The 17,882-nt window shown below is 35.4% G+C and overlaps 1 protein-coding gene across 1 annotated transcript in view; it reads left to right on the top strand.

Moving 5' to 3' along the window:
• Positions 1-17,882, top strand: part of LOC138705571 (lysine-specific histone demethylase 1A-like) — a 139,418-nt gene that overhangs the window by 53,232 nt on the left and 68,304 nt on the right. The window contains exons 4-5 of the mRNA XM_069834172.1: positions 907-1,067; positions 9,252-9,444. Of these exons, the coding sequence (XP_069690273.1) occupies positions 907-1,067; positions 9,252-9,444 (354 nt within the window). The remainder of the gene's footprint in view (positions 1-906; positions 1,068-9,251; positions 9,445-17,882) is intronic.

The raw sequence follows: 17,882 nt of genomic DNA, 5'->3' as shown, positions 1-17,882 counted from the left end.
TTATATCCAGCAATGCTTTGACAAGCGAAATAGCGGAAACGGCGTTTTTCTCTTTCTTCTTGTGCTGCCATCTGTTGTTTCGCTCAACAATGATCAATTACGCATTTCCTGAAATTCTTTGAGCTGTTCTTTCTAATGACACCGGTATGAATTTCATAAAACACATATAACACGTATTCATAGACATTCTTAGCGCGGGCTTTCGATGGATGATCAGCGAAGTAACGTTTTTCGTATTCATAAACCAGTGCTAGCGATATGATATGGTATGATATATGATATGATATGATATGATATGATATGATATGATATGATATGATATGAATCCCGTACAAGTAACCAGTCGATAGAGGGGCTAGATTAGCACGCTCGTAGCGCGGGCTAGCGAAATGTCTATGAATAGCACCCATAGTGACAGAATTATAGCAGTTTATAACCCCGGAATGTTTGTGCGGACACATTTGTACTATGTCAGAAGTAGAACCTCTTTTCAGAGGTTCGAGTTAAAACTCCTTTTTTGAACTCTTACATAATGCGGGTATACGGTTCGCTTTTAATATGTACTGAATATTGCGTAGTATATTCTCTTCCTATAGTGTATTTTGTTGTTAATTCCTTTCATAACACCATTTATAGTAGTTACTGTGACTACAAGATATTGAAACGTGTGAACCCACTTCCAATAAACTCTTGTAGGCCTATGTATGTCAAACTATCTCTTGTAGGCCTATGTATATCAAACCATCAGATAACATCATGTTTATATTATGCAATCCTGTTAGCTACATCTTGCATCAGGAGAGGACCTAACCTATAGCAACTAAAACCATTAGCCTGGTTTCCTAATAATACGGAGAATCGTTTTGGAGGGGAATGCTATTATGAAGCTTATCTGTGTGTTCCCAGGGGAACTCTTCTTATTCTGGAACTTATATCGAGCACCGGTGCTTCTGGCTCTGGTTGCTGGCGAGGCGGCGGCCATTATGGAAAATGTTAGCGATGACGTCATAGTTGGTCGCTGTATCGCCGTCCTCAAGGGCATCTTCGGTAATAGCGCAGTACCACAGGTAAGCCAATTACAAACAATTACTGTAAGAGCAAATGAACACTGTGTGGGTAATTGGTATGCAAGGGAACCGCACTGGTACACTCAGAGGAACAAGTCCTGCCTTTGAAGCCTGTCCAATTCATTGAGTGGTAATTGAAATGGAATACCTACAGTAATGTGCCACGTTTCTCTTTTATATTTTATGAGCATCTAGATGAGATTCAGGAGCAGCGGTCATTCTCAAGTTTTCTAATTTGTTTCGACTGATTACGTATATTAGCAACCTTGGCAGAGTCTTACGACTTTCAGCCCGAAGCTATTTAAATACCAGGGTCATTGTGCACCGTATGGTTATGAAGGGTTATAAAATTATTAACAACTTTGTCAGTTTAAAACGATGATTTTCCGAAGTGGTAAAATAATATTTTCTGTAGAATATAAATAACGAGAAATTGAAATGAGTCGCCGAGAAGTAAATGAATATGAACTTCTTCTCCGCAAAGTTACTGATGTAATTACACCAACGAATGACCTATTTACCAATACCAGTGCTGAGGAATTTCTTGTTTTAAGTCATTAACCGTATTTCGCCATCGATTAAACTTCATTAACCGGAAGGAAATGCCTTCTAAAAAGTATTTCTGGAGGAGTACGAAATGTTCATCTCAACGGCCAAAGTTTGGACTGTAGAGTGCAGTTATTAACGAGTGAATTGTATGGCTTTACGAATAACGTAATTATTTATCAAAATAATGTTTTTTGCCACCAGTTAAGTAGTTCTGGTCATTTCCATCGAATGTTTTCTTTCAGATTATTTCATTATTATGCGGCAGAGTTTTCCATTGACTATTACACTTTTACTACAGAGCTGTTAAAGCGAAGCTGCACGGAAAAAGTGCGGGCATCTGGCGGTCCACTGCTAGCGCGGTGACGGGGGAGTTCGCATCCGTATTTCCGGCACTTGTACATACGAAGCATTATAATAATACGCATAACAATAAATGTACAATAATTTGGACTTACTATTCTCAGAGTCGATGCTCAAAATTTAAATTAATATCTGAAGCAAAAATGGTTTCTGTTTTAAACAAATCGCATACGTAATCGCTTTTGACAGACTGCCGACTTGCCATCTGCGTAATATTTAGGTAAGGCTAGGTAAGGTCACGGTGGCTACGGGCGGGTTAGGACGACCTTTTGCTCGTCGGCCATACTCTGAAATGTATGGGAGGAATGAGGATGAGGATGTACCAGCCCACCGGCCGCATGTGACCCCTCATTCGCTCACCCAATGGGGGCCTTCCCCGCTCTAAGTTCACACTGCCAAGGTGGCCAAGCGCACAGTATTCATTCCAACGGCCCTTCCAAGGTGTCGAAGCGCCCTTGGAAGTGTTCTTAAGGAGCAGATATAGCAGAATATTTAAGTAATCCCAGATCCACTTTCAGAACAAACTATGTTCGCTAATTTTGCTTTTGGTGTGCTCGAATTTTTTGAGTAAACTAGTGTAGGGTAAACATTGGTAATTTCGTGGCAGTGGTTATTTCGTGATATTTTTTCTTTGCTCTTTCGTGAACTAACCAATGGTGTTACGAGATTCCAATTTCCGCCATAGGATTCCATATGTTGCCCGGTTTCCAGAAACATACAGCTACGCTTTGTGTGACTATTGTAGCTGCTTCAGTGAGCTTTTATGTTTGGAGAGAGCAAGTTAGCATCGATTTCTCAGGCGTATAAATTTTGTGGATGTTTGTAATTACATTACAGACTTATTACTAAAGGTAAGCATATGATATTTGGTACAATGATTTATTATATCTTAATAAAATTTTAGGAAATGTTTTTGGAATTTTAGATACAGCTGTAGTCGCCATATAGGCTTAGCTTTACTGATAGAAATATTAGCTGTTTGAGGCTACATTTTGTACTATTTTAAAAATTTTATTACAATACGAATTTTAGAAATATGAAGATAAGATGTGATAACAAAAAAGAAAAGGGGGACGCAATGGATTCAGTGTAGCTTCTGTTTGATTTGTTATCATGCTAAGTGCCAATGATGAGTGCTAGATGACTTACTTGCAAGGATTGAGACAGAGGATGAAACATGGCTCCATCATTTTGAACCGGAGACAGAGGCAGACAATGGAGTAGCATCATGCAAATTCACCAAAGAAATAGAAATTCAAAAGTGCACCTTCGGCAGGAAAAGTTGTGGCTACTGTGTTTTTCGATTCAGAAGGACTCGTGCTTGTGGACATCATGCCACACGGAACCACCATTAATTCTGACGCGTATGTTGCAACTCTCAAGAAAATTCAAGCTCGACTGAGTCGTGTTCGACGACATCGGGAGAAGCAGAATGTTCTGCTATTGCACGACAACGCACAGCCATAATATGTTAGTCACAAGACCACAGACCAGATCAGAAAATTCGGATAGACAACACTGAAACATCCGCCTTGCAGTCCTGAACTGGCACCGTGCAATTATCATCTCTTTGGTACACTGAAGGATCCCTTCAGTTAGACTCCCTTGTGCACGCTGCTAAAGAGTGGCTCAGACGTGTTGGTCCAGACTTTTACCGTGCTGGTCTACAGCCCCTCGTTCCTAGGTTACATAAGGCAGTTGAAAAGGTCGGGGATTATATGAAAAAGTGACATTTTGTTCCTGAAGGATGTATTTACATTCTGTGAAAATAGCAAAGCTGTAGGATAAAAATATAATTTTTAAACAAATGTTATGCATTACTTTTGGAGTTATCTTAGTAATATAGGCTATAGTAAAGTCCGTAATAAAAGTGTTCACCCTTTCAGGGCACAGAAGATCCCTTTTCAATTTCAATTTTAATTTGATTTCATTCTTATTATGTGTTGATATGTATTTCTATGTTTTCTTGCTATGAATATTAGACGGAATTACTATGTTTGAAGTCTTGTAACAATAAATGAGAATTTCATTTGACTTTAATGAATTTTTCCACAATTCTTCTACCTCTCACGAAATTATCAATGTAATATCACGAAATTACCAAGGTTATCACGAAATAACCACCCTTTTAGCTGAAGTTGTAAAAGTGGTTTTTGGCACTTGTTCAAGAACGTGTCCAAACTTTTATGTCTCCAGATTTGTACAGCAAATTATCGTCTTTTAGATGAAAAAATCGGAATAAGGATAAATTTACACATTTGCATTTTAAATTAATTTTCATGAAATTATCACGAAATTACCAATGTTTACCCTACTTCTGTCGTTACGGAAATGCAGAATATAAAAAGAATTTATACGTGAGGAGACTTGAGATCCCTACCAATATCAAATGTTGAAATCTAGAAAATTTCTCTTTACTTAATAAATTATTTTAATATACTGGTAATACTAATTTAGCACGTTTTGGGTTGAAAGTTTCATTTAGTCATTTGGGAGGGCTTGCATACTTGGCCCCAGGAAACATGAACTAGAGACCTACATTTAAATTTAATAAATTGTAAGTAAGGAAAGAAATATGTTAAAAGCTAGAAATCCGGCCGTAGTCATGACGTACCAAGTTGTGGATCTGTGATGTCTGTGTCAGATTCGGCGTATTATTGATGTCCAGAAATTTATGAGCTTACTACTCAAGTTGATGAAAAGTGACCGTCACAAGTGATATATAACGCAGTCGTGCGCTTTTCGCTGCGGCTGGGGATTTCGCGATAGACCAGACGCTGCTCAACATACTCGAGAGAATGAATAAACTGCATTACGTAGATAAAAATGTATGTCATGCCAAGCAGAAATAACTTAATATAAATCTACAGTATATATCCTGAATAAATTAATCGTGCAGGAAGCAGATTTTTCGACAAGGCATCTGGTTTATGCCTGCAATAATATATGCTGCTAAGAGTACAACACATTATAATACTAAGAATATTAAGGAAAAGATTCCGTGTTATATTTCACACAGGTTTTACAGAAATGAAAAAATTAAAATTACAATAATAAATCAAGAAATAAAACATTAGTACCACCATCCTTTACTGACTGTTTTGGGTTTAAAGTTCAGTAACTGAGACATTGAAGGTTTGGTATGTCGGCTTAAAACATTTTGAGTTAAAAAAAAATCTACCGTTTATCAAATTTCTAGTGTTGAGAACTTTAAGCGTTATATATATACAGTATTTATACAGTATGTATGTATCATGTATACAGTTATTGTGATAATATGTTTATTTTATTTTATTTTTTTGTAAGTCAAGTCTCAAATGCATATTAGGCTTTCAAAGGACGTCGAAAGATACAGAGATGTAATGTCGAGCGAAACATAAGGTATCCCTAAGTACTTCAGCCGAAGTAGACTTTTTGCGCACACGTAGTGAAATGAGTTGCGCGTCGAATGTGCTGCCTGGCTAAGCCTGCTGCCACTACACCACATATTTCTTTCCAATCATCAAATTCTTATGCTGTTCCTCTGGTGATGGTCTGTGATAGACCTATCTCACAAATGAACGTGAATCAGGGATGAGATCCTGGAGGTCTTCAGTTCCTATTATGTATGTATATCTATGAGTCGTCTAGAGTTCATCACCACTGCCATCTACCAATGTTTTGACAAACAGCGAGAAAACTCCACCGTGACTGACGATCGACTCAACGTCACGCAAACACAACTGGAGCCCTATTTTTCGTGATTGAGATGCTAATGAAAGGAGAATTGTGGAGAGTATTGGTGGAATGTCAAAGAAAAAACGGGAGAGGTCTGAGAAAAACTCTCACGACTTTAATTTGTCCACCATAAACAAAACTCTATCACCGAGTTTTGAACTCGAGATCGAGGTTGTTATAAGTCATTGCTGTCAGTTGAGCTACCAAGGCGCCTTTCGAAAGGACATATCTAAGTTAATTTTCTTGGAAGATCGAAGATAGACCTTGGTATAGATAAATAACTACAAGTGAAATGAAGTTATGTATATAACCACACAAATTAATCGTTTCCCTTTGAGGATTCCAAACACTGTACTCTCTCTACATACACACACACACACACACACGCACGCACACACACACACACACACACTTCTGCCAATTGGCAGGTTTTTCATTGCAAATCCAACATTCTCCAATCTTTCCTATTTTCTGCCTTCCTCTTAGTCTCTGCATATGATCCATTTATCTTATTGTCGTCTGTCATCTGATACAAGGTGAGCCAAGGAAACGGGCGATTTTCAGATTCGTGTCTTTTCGGCTGTTGTCGGGTATTTTAATTGTTATGTGCAACAGTTTATTCTTCATTCGATAGTAGCCTACAGTGCGTTCGTAGCTCGGCCAGACCGTTATAACATAACCTAAATAATACAAACAAGTGTTAGAAAAGTTTTAAATAGTGATGATGAAATAAACAAGAAAACTTTTAGTTAAGGATGATGAAATAAAAAATAAAGGTGATTAATTTTAAAAGGAACAATTATTGAAAGTACAATTTTCAAATTTGAATATTTTAGTGGTCCGGCCGAGCTACGAACGCACTGTATTTGTTTATAATGAATCGTCGGACGGGCAAACAACTTGCTTTTGCTATTGAAGGATATTACAAAAATAAAATGATAGTTTCATTGCTGCACAACGGCTATTTCGACGTCATTACAATATCAATCGCAATGATGCGATACCATTAGCCCGTGCAATAAAAATCTGGATTCAGAACTTTGAAGTAGGGCCTAACTGGTTCTGCGTTAAAGAAGAAGTCTCTAGGTAATCAAAGATCTGTACGTACCCCTGAAAACATAAACGCCATAAGAGTTGCTATGATCCGTAGTCCTAAACGTTCTGCCCGTCGTCATGCAATTTCACTTGGCCTGTCAAACACCAGTATACGAAGAATTCTTCATAAGGACTTACACATGCATCCATACAAAATTCAAGTAGCGCAGACATTAAAAGATGCTGATAAAGTGAACTGAATATCTTTTTGCCAACAATCTTGGATCTAAAAGTTAATGAAGTATCGTTATTCACCATATACGATCATTCGTATAGCCACACTTCTATTGTCACCGAGCAACTGTGATTTATTTGAATGTCATTTAATTTCTGTAGGTAGAGTAAAAACTGGCATATATTTTTAAAACAAAATTTGATTTGCCTACATGTACGTATATTTCTGTCGATGTTTAATGATAATTTTGTAATAAAAATTATTTCTCCTTGCATCTTAATAAAATTCACAAGATTTGTTTTATAAGTCTTACGCAGTCAAAAGCATGAAGGAGAGGCTTGAAGGGGCAAATTCGAGCGAACTTTTTAGATCTGCTTCTTCAAAGCAGACTTCGATTCTTGTCACGCTCGACAAACTTGAACCGAAAATAGAACTTGAAATTTGGTCGCTGTTCCCAATACTTCTCGATTGCTGGTGAAATTCATATTCCGGGAATAATAAGTTAATTAAGTAGTAAAATATCGCTGCAATCGAAAAGTATTGGGAATAAATTTGAATAAGGAACAAAAAAAGTTTCCTTCCCAGGCAGGATTCTAACCACGAAAGTCTTAGTTACCAGTCTATCGTGCTCTGGAGTGAACAAGGCTCTGAAATCAGCTACAAGGGTCGGTCCGGTTTTTTTTTTGCCACTACTGTATATCAACTTCTTTTACGCACACGTCCAATATAACATCAACTGAACCACCAACCACTAAATCATTCAAATTTAAAAATTGTACTTTCAATAATTGTTCCTTTTAAAATTATTCATGTTTATTTTTTATTTCATCGTCCTTAATTAAAACTTTTCTTGTTTATTTCATCATCCCTAATTAAAACTTTTCTAACACTTGTTTATATTATTTAGGTTATGTTATAGCTTCTGCTATATGATATTATGGATAGTCACGTATCAGAGATTGTTTAATATTAAGATTTATTGAAAATCATCTGTCAAGTGTCGTTGATTATTGGGATCCGGAAAATTGAAGTGCAATGCAACTGTTTTAATAAAAATGAAACTGAATCAGCAAAGCCTTCTTGACTAGTAACCGTCCACAGACTTCAATGAAGATTCCATAGTTGGCACAACTGATAACAAGAAAACATCATAACACACTACTGCCATCTAGCGTAATATTTGTAATGTTGAGATGGTGAATAATACATTTGCAGACAGTTGTATTTTCGTAAGTTAATTAATATTTTATTGTATTGGAGTAATTCGTTACTTATAATCGTGTAATAGTCAATTTAATCCTACTCGAGGTTTGATTTTCTCTAGATAAATCAAAACCTTTAGTGAGGTTTACTGTTGATAAAAATGTTATTACCCACTTCACAATGTGACATATACTCGTACTACAGTATAATAATAATAATAATAATAATAATAATAATAATAATAATAATAATAATAATAATATTAATAGTATTGGTGGTAGTGGTGGTGGTGGTAGAAGTAGTGCAAAAAGATAGACCCATATCAGTAAACGAACTATAAATATTGCCTTTGAAAGGATAAAAATCTCGTAAACAGAAACTTAAATTTACTAGAAGTACAGTAGGAAGTGACCGAAGTACAATTAACTCACTCACTCACTCACTCACTCACTCACTCACTCACTCACTCACTCACTCACTCACTCACTCACTCACTCACTCACTCACTCCTTCGTTCATGTTATTAAGAAAATTCTTCGACTCACGAAATCAGAAACATCAACGCTATCTTCCTTCCCTTTCTATCGAAAGATAGCGATGTTCTCGCGATTAAATGTCTTGTTAGCCTCCCGACAAATAAACTCCATTGTCATATTGAAATAGGCGACATTAAGATTATGGATCATATGAGGAGGCAAAGAGGAAGGCAGAAAATAGGAAAGATTGGAGAATGCTGGGTTTGCAGTGAAAAACCTGCCCTTGGTCGGAACACTATGAATAAATGAAATGAATCATGTCGAAATCGCCTACAAAGGAAATGAGCTTTGATTTTTTACTGAAATCACTTTCTGCTTTTTTTTTTCTGATACGGATTTGGATCGATTCTCTCAATCGTAGAATCTCATATATGCATAAGAATTTAGTAGTCTTTAGATCATAACTAATTAGGATTTCGTGTGTTCTTTAAAATTAGTTACAATTCGGGTCAAAATATTCTATTGAAAGGTTTTTAAAGCGATTCGTCCTTTTTCAAATGAGCTAACTGTTTTGACGTAGGATTGGCATGTCCTGTCTGCTGTTTACAGCCTAAGGAAACAGTCGTGACCCGATGGAGAGCGGATCCCTGGTCCCGAGGCTCCTATTCCTTCGTGGCGGTTGGTTCCTCCGGGAGTGACTACGACATCTTGGCAGCCCCCGTCACTCCGCAACAACCTGCTGGTCAACAACAGCAGGCAGGCACCGCTGCTCCAGCCCCCCAGCCTAGGCTTTTTTTTGCTGGTAAGTAGGCGTATATAAATTACTTTCACAGTATCTTGTTGCTTTTTTGACGTAGAATTATGTCTAGGTCGTACGACGGGTATACCGGTGTATACACTGGCAGACAAGTGTGACGAAATCTTGTTACCGCTGTTTCTTGGTCGAAAAAAGATAGAGTGGGGACAAGTCACATGGTTTGAAAGGTTTCTGCGAGTATTATGTAGCTAGTGCGTGGTTTTCATTCGTTAAAGTTGCGCAATAACAAAATGGCTGCAACCTCGAGAAATGGATGTGGTGTTACCTATTAAAGGCTGTATTTGCGGAACGAGTGAACGTAGCTCAACAAATCAAAAACGAATTCGTAGATATTAATGTTTGTATCATTTAGAAAAAAAAATATTTGGATTTTCAAAAAAATTCATACCGTTATTAAAAAAAAAATAATTTTTGTAGTTTTGTTCTTGGTCCAATTTTATTCTTGATTTATATAAATGATTTGTTATTAACAGATTTACGCAAATATAATGGGGTTATATATTCATATGCGGATGATACCGTAATTCTTTTTGGTGAACAGTCTTGGGAAGGCACTTATATTAATGCGAATAATGGATTACAGGTAATTAAAGAGTGGTTTGATTCAAATGCTCTTTCCTTAAACACATCCAAAACAACTGTTGTTCCATTTTCACTAAGGTCCAGTGGTCTTCAATCTCCTCAATCTTCCTTTAGGCTCAAAATTCATCATTCAGATTGTTCTTCTCAAAATTGTGAATGTCCCATATTAACCGAATCCTCAGAAGTTAAGTATTTAGGCATTACTATCGACCAACACTTACGATGGAACAAACATATTACATGTTTATGCAATAGATTACGTAAAACAATTTATATCTTTGTTATACTTCGGTCATATTTAATTACCAATTAATATTTTACGTCTCATTTATTTAGCTTTATTTCAATCCATTCTCCAGTATGGAATTTTAGGGTGGGGAAATGCTTGTAATTCTAATCTCACTCCACTAATACTTATTCAGAAAAGAATCATTAAAATATGCTTTAATAAACCAATTAATTACTCATCTGAGCTTTTGTTTACTGATTTTAATGTTTTGAAAATTAAACAGATTTATTATATTGCCTTATTAATCTTCATACATAAAAACCGTAATAAATTCAAATTGTATCATCATAAATATGGAACTAAAAGATCCGATTTTATACGACTAGAGGAACCAAAGTGTTTCACAAGCACAGCTCTGAGCCATGGTACCTACTTTGGTCCAAGGTTATACAATAAAATAATTGATAAATACCCAAATTTGGAAAATTTTAGTATCAGGAATTTCAAAAATAGCGTTAGGAATTTAATTTTTAAAGAATATATATTGATTTAATATGTATATGTATTTGTATGACTTAAATTATTAAAATTGAAATTGTATTTTTAAATTTAATTTATTCCCGTAATTTTTTTTCTTGACCCAGTTTGTGTCAAAAAATTATCTTTGTGTTTATCTTTGTGTTTAGATATCTCCCTGAGCACGAGTTTTTTACTCTTTCAGGGAAGAACTAAGATTGTATTTCTGTCAATGTTATTTTATTAACAATAAACAATAACAATTTGTTTTTTATTGTTCGTGAGAGAGAAATTAAACGGAGAACACAGTCTTTCATTATTTTTAGTAACACATAGTAGTTCTAAGTTTAAAAGCTTGCAGTAAAGCATAACTATGCTACGGAATCTTAATTCGTATATTTGTCAATTTGCCAGTCCACTACACTGTGAAGGAGCACGATTGAATCCACCTCCAACCGCGTGTCCTCTTCTTGCTGTACGGCCCCGAGGATAAAGAGCCTAATGCATTATGGGTCTCGTAATGTATGGCGGCTCAACGTGACGATGCTTGGTGTTGTCGTCTTGTTATTTGTTTGCTTGTTTGTCGCTGACGGCTGCCTACTGCTGGGATTTGTGTTACTTGTAAGCGAAGATGGTAGCAAGCCTCTTTTTATAGCCCATTAGTGGATGAGAGACTCTTACACAATCCCAATGCTAAGGCTTACTAATATTATTATGGAGTCATCTCATATTTTACAATTGTCGTTCGTTCACAAACAAGATATTTTCAACTCGAAGCTTTATGGAAGATAATTCTCATCTTATAATCGCATGGAAATTGAATTACAAAATTTAAACGTAAATTAAAATCCTTACAAAAATCTCGGACCTTATATTTCCTTATGTTTATATTCAGTTGAGTCGTGGCGTATAACATTATTTTTACGAAGTGAAAGTAGAGGCTTCATAATGCTTACAGGGTTCTAGAAGTATAGTTGTGATATAAAACAGGGGTGACCAAACACTGAGTTGAAGATTAATAACTCGTAAAGAAAAAGAAAACATATGAACGTATATTTTTAAGAACATCGCTGGAAAATACCTTTTAGACAACCTTGGATAAAAGTAGGTTTTTACAGTTGACGATAGTGTTAGAAATTCGATATTATGAGGGCCGTATTCTGAATAGTAGTTTAAATTCTGTTTAATTTAAACTTTTTGAAATTCAATTCATGGCTTAAATCATACTCCATATTTTCAGCACTGTCTTGGAGGTAGTTTAGTTTAAATTATTGCCTTAACCTAAGCCTTGAGGGTCTGGGTTTAAACCACTTAGATGGAAACCCTGCATTTCTTTTTAATTGTTCACTACTGAGATCATACGTTAATTTTAGTTAATAAATCATTTATTTTATTTTATTTTGTATTTAAGATCAATACATTACTTAATAGGTATCTCACAAATAAAATAAATTATATTCACATTATTGCATTATGGTGATACAACAGTTAAAAAGAAAAGACCGAAATCGGGCAGTTTCATTTCTTGACTCGTAGTCAAATGACTGCTCTGAAATAAAATATAATTTAACGAAATGGGAAATAAGAAGGAAAAATATTAAAAATTTATAAGGGAAGTGGAATGCAAATTAATTTTAGAGCTAGTAAAGGAAAGTAAGAACATTATACAGTCAACTGCTCCATTACTCAGAGAAAATTTTGCTTTTTGATAAAAAAATATGATGTACAGTATATTGAGATAATTTTGCTATTTCTTCGAAAAATTCATGTAGCACTCTACTTACAGTACATTGACATATTCCGTAGCTGTCCACATCATTGATTTGATAATTTCTTGATGCGTAATATCTTAAGGCTGTAAAAATTGTCAACTGGATTGTCAATCTTTCTTCTGTTTAATTTAATACCATGTTTGCAGTACTATTTTTATGAAACGTAAACCTAAAAATCACTTTCATTCAATTCTTGAAAATGACTTAGGCATTCTTAATCGTAAAGTTAATTCTCTAGGTAAAGTTCTTACATCTTCAGCTTCAATTTCATTGAACATCTCCATAGAGTCCTCCATTACTCGCAATGAAAGCAACATTTTTCTCCAATACATAGTTTGGTTTTAAGGTTATAATAATAATAATTTTAACCATTTTGCATAGTTTCAACTATCAAACTTGGTGGTTTAAACTAAACTTGGGAATACAGTTTTTTGTTTAAACCAAAGTTTAAACTTGAAGTAAGTTATAAGATAGCTTAAACTACTATTGAGAATATGGCTCTTAGTGTTAAAGATAAATTATGTTCAGTTATTTAAACCTGACAAACGATGCATGGTCTACTTTTAAAAACGATTATATTGTTTAGAAACTGAACGTTAAATAATTATTTCAATATGTATTTTATCGAGAAACACATAACATTTAAGAATACTTATTTACTGTCCTCCTCTTTAAGAATACTAATAACTTACAATAATGTCTTGGTTATTCTTTAGCTTTAAGCACATTTAATAATGGAATAGTTTAACAATAATGTCGACGATTTCCAAATTCCAGATTTTTCTTCGAAGTAGGCCTATACGTGCAACAGATTTTTTCTGTACTTATTTTCTACATTTTTTCTCTTGCATTGTTCAAGAAATCTTTTATATGTAATGTTCGTATAAAGTAGCTGTATCAGGATAGGCATCTTTGGTCCGTACATTTTGTTTACAAACATTAACTAGTTGTCGCGTATCCCCCAGCCGACGTATGTTCACTTCCTATCGGCTGTACTGTTCATTCATTGATGTTTTAGCTACAACAGCTCTTAGCTCTTCCCAGCTGGTGGAGTTTTGGCTAGTGGAAGGGGGTAGTCTGAAGGAATTTAAGCCCTCTCCTATACAGGTATACAGCCTGTCCTGATACAGCTACTTTATCCGAACCTTAGTTATAAAGTATATCGTAATGTTGTTTTAATTTTGTTGGTAGCAACTACTGTCTTGATATGTCGTAAATCTTTCTTTGTTGATAGCGAAATAGTCATACTGAGGTCACATACAGTATTACATTAATTGTAGGCCTTTAAGATATGAAGAGATCCTTATATGCGTTTACTTCGTTTTAATATGAATTATGATGTTATACTAAGAGGTTTGCTAAACATTCTGAAATAATTTATGTTTTGTGAGATTTTGTATTTCTAGAAGATATTACAAATAACAGTTGTATGAACTGTTCAAGCTATCGAATCGAAAATATGCACTGAGAATGTATTCTTGTATTAAGTTAGCTCTTGTACAAGTTCACTTATTTCAAAGAGGGATTTGCAGAAGGAAGTTTTCATCCGTGCAGAAAGCCTATAAAATCATGGAACTATCAGTAGCCTACTCAGTACAATGAGGCATCTATAAATAAAATGTGCAACGACTCATCTCAGTCGAGATTAAATTTATATAAAAATGAGCGCTGTATACTACTGAATCTAACTAATATGGGATAACTGAAAATATTGCTATTAGTAGATTTCATATGGCACCTTATTCTCAAACACCCTTAACCTCTGTTCCTCTCTCAATCAAGTTTCACAACCATACTGGGTGTTCATTTCAAAGTGTGTAATGACGTCACTGTTGTTGAGTCACCGATTTGAAACGAGTTTCAGCTTATATGTCAGAGAAGTTGCCTATTATTCAAGACGTTCTTCAATCTGAACTTGAGAACATGTACGGTATAACTTGAACGTCGTAGCAACAGATGGCGGTCTGTGTGCTACCATAACCTCTTTCGAACTGTGTTTTGCGCTGGCAAGTCGTACGCAGGGTATTTGTTATCATCGGTTGCGTAAGGTAACATTCCACAACACAAATCAAATGCTCCGTGTCCATGTTGACCGTCGAAGTTAATGTCAACAAATACGTAAGTAATCGTCTTAACCCTCTCCCCATATCCCGACAGTACGTATTTCCAAACAGTTCACATTCCTGCCACTACCGGCGTTAGCGTACGTATCGGTACGTACTCTTCAGAATGAACGCCGTACTTGCTAGGCAACTTCTCTCGCATTTAGGTAATACGCCTCTGCGGAAGTGTAGGAAGATAGAATTCTCTAGGCTCATCGGCTAGTCACATGACGGCATACAGCAAGCCATGACACACTTTGAACTGAACACCCAGTACAGAACATAAATTCTAACTTTCAGCTATTTTGAGAGCAAACTGGATGACAAAAGCTCCTAATCCGACTTGAAGTATAAATTGAAGAAATGGATGGGTTCTCAGTGACAGCCTCTTTGATATTTTAGCAGCGGATGAACTAAAAATTAATCATCTCCTCATTTACAAATCAACATATCTTTCTGCATTTAAAATTTTCCAGAAAATCGACTTATCAGTATCATTCGGACTAAAAATTCATATGACAAGTTAAGAATCCATGTAGGAAAGTTGTCTCTCTACTATGTGAATTGGTTGTTCCTAATTTTTCTTTTGTTTGATCTGTGTTCTGTCAAGAGGTGACCTAATACTTAATCTGTTGCATGCGAATATTCAGGATAAACTCAGAATTGTAGCATTGTAAACTGTTGATGATATTATTGATTCTAAAGAAAATAACGTACCAAATCAAATGACAGAATCCATATATAAATTTTTCAAAGAAATAAAAATCGAACTCAGAATAAATGACGAAATCACTGATTTAAATACCATTACCCACTACAAATATTCTTCAAGACTAGCCTTTTTATTCACAACTTTTTATAACATTATACCGGGTGTACCGTAAGTCATATTATTAATTTTCTTGGGTGATTTCTTTAGTAAAGTGCAATGAAATAGTCAATTACCATTCTGCTATGTTTTGATAGTTTTCCAGTGCAACATAAGTGGTCGAATGCACAGTAATCTGTTATGTTCCAATGAACCATCCCTTCACCGAACGTGTTTTAGTCGGGGAGTGGGAGGTCATTGCCACGTAGATTGTTTTAATGTTTTGAGAAAAATACAGATGGTATACTGTATAACTTTTCTGTTATAAACGCATAGGGGGAAGCTGCAAACAGAATTTTGTTTCAACCAATTATAAATAGTTACTTCTCACTTCAATTCTTAAAATAGTTAACCGGTAAACTTAAGTAAATTTCCAGAAATGTCTTTAAACGTAATTTATTATTTACACTTTTTGTTGTCCCCTGCATCGCTCTGACGTACTCTAACAGTCTAACGTACACGCGAGCTGTAGTATAACTCGACCGAGGCGAGTGTAGACGCAGGCGTAATGTGAACTATCGCGATGTCGCTATACGAACGCAGGAGAAATACAGGGACATCATTTTATTTTACTTCAATTTTTATTGTACCCGAGTTTTTGAATGTACTTCACTCCCACCCCTTCTACTAATGAAGTTTCAACTGTTCTTCAGACAGAATCAAGACCGCGTATAGTAAACAGCACTGAGTTACTGAGTATAGTACGTTCAAGAAATATGTTCGCGTTTTCCAATGGCGAAAGAGCTTTCAATATTGAATCATATTTTCGCACAGGTACTGTCCGTTTGCCTACGTCGCATCCCGATTTCCCCCACCTGCTTCTGCACACCCCTCTAAATTCTGGGCTGTCTTAGCTCTTTTCTGAAAACATTAATTTCTGTTACGAATTGGACGTTTACGTAATATTATACAACTGTTTAAAATAGGCCCTAACTTAAATAAAAGTGCCTCGTTAAGTATTAACTGTCACGTGATTTCCCCACTTTCTACGATCCTGCGGCATAACCACTTGGACGGACAGTAGATAGCATGTCTGAGTAATTTTATCTGTGCGGATCGGGCAGAAGTGAAGATTGAATTTACAGTACGTAAGGTACTCTTTTATAGAGCAGATACAGAATTATTTCAACATGAGTTACTAGTACGAAGGACGAAACTGGCAATTGGAATTAGATGCAATAGTCTATAGTGCGATAATATGCACAAAAGTACTGAAGCCTGTATCGAAATGAACGGCCACCATTTTCAAAAATATGTTTAAATATCCATATTATGATTGTTTCTCATTTTAAATTAATTCTCTATATTGTACGCTAATATGCTGTAGACAGTATAATGTACACTGCATAAAGAATACGTTCGCATAGATAACTCAGTTCGTGAATAAAAACACTTATTCTTAATACAGTACTGCATTTTGATTAAACAAAAACCTAATGAAAATTATCGAACTCAAAATCGCGATATTTCCTAGTTTACGAAAATGGATGAACTACTTTTCTTGCCTCCTGTACTAGTAAAGTGCTTTGTTTGTGTTTTACGCCAGTATAATCGAACTCCAGTTGTGGAAGGGGATAGCGAACTGTGTTTCCGGTTCTCTAAAGGTATAGCCAGGTTAATATTAAAAATGTTACTAAAAATAAAATGATGTCCCTGTACAAGTGGCGCTCCGGGCTGCAGGACTCCACTGGACTTGGATACTGGAAATTCAGTAAATAGTTTTCCTAAAATACGCTACTAAACGTTTCTTTTAAAACATTTTTTCTCAAAATATAATCAAAACGAACAAAATTGTATTATCTTTTCTGTTTTAAATATCGCAAAGATTAAACCCCTTAAATGAACGACATGACTTAAGGTTCACTTTGTGTGTGTTCTGTTACAACCAATATCCAAATAGAGAAGATATGAACTAAAATAGATATACTTCTCTTCGCTGATGATCAAGTTGTATTAACCACATCAGAGGATGACCCCCAGAATTCAATATATCCTTCAAATGATATTGCTGAGGTTACAGTATGGATTTTTGTATAAAAGGTCAAAAGTAATGGCGTTTCAAGGCAAAAATGCCTTGAGAAGCAAACATCTATTCATAATACAACTTCAGAACAGGTGAACACATTTAAATATTTAGGCTATCATATCTCATACGAACGAGAAAAATATGTAGATATTGAAATAATACATTTTGTAAGAGTTGCAGCAATTATTTATTCATTCAGTTTTCAAACCCACTTTAGTTCAGTTCTATACAAGGCTACGTACATAACACAATGGCAAAATCTAATCTCTTCTGTGTATCTGAAGCATGGACTCCGACATATAGAGAATAACAACCAATGAAATGAGCT

This window comes from Periplaneta americana, chromosome 9, assembly GCF_040183065.1.
Source record: "Periplaneta americana isolate PAMFEO1 chromosome 9, P.americana_PAMFEO1_priV1, whole genome shotgun sequence".
Taxonomy (NCBI): Eukaryota; Metazoa; Arthropoda; class Insecta; order Blattodea; family Blattidae; genus Periplaneta; species Periplaneta americana.
Note: the sequence above shows the minus strand (reverse complement) of the source record. Positions and strands in the feature narration are given on the sequence as shown.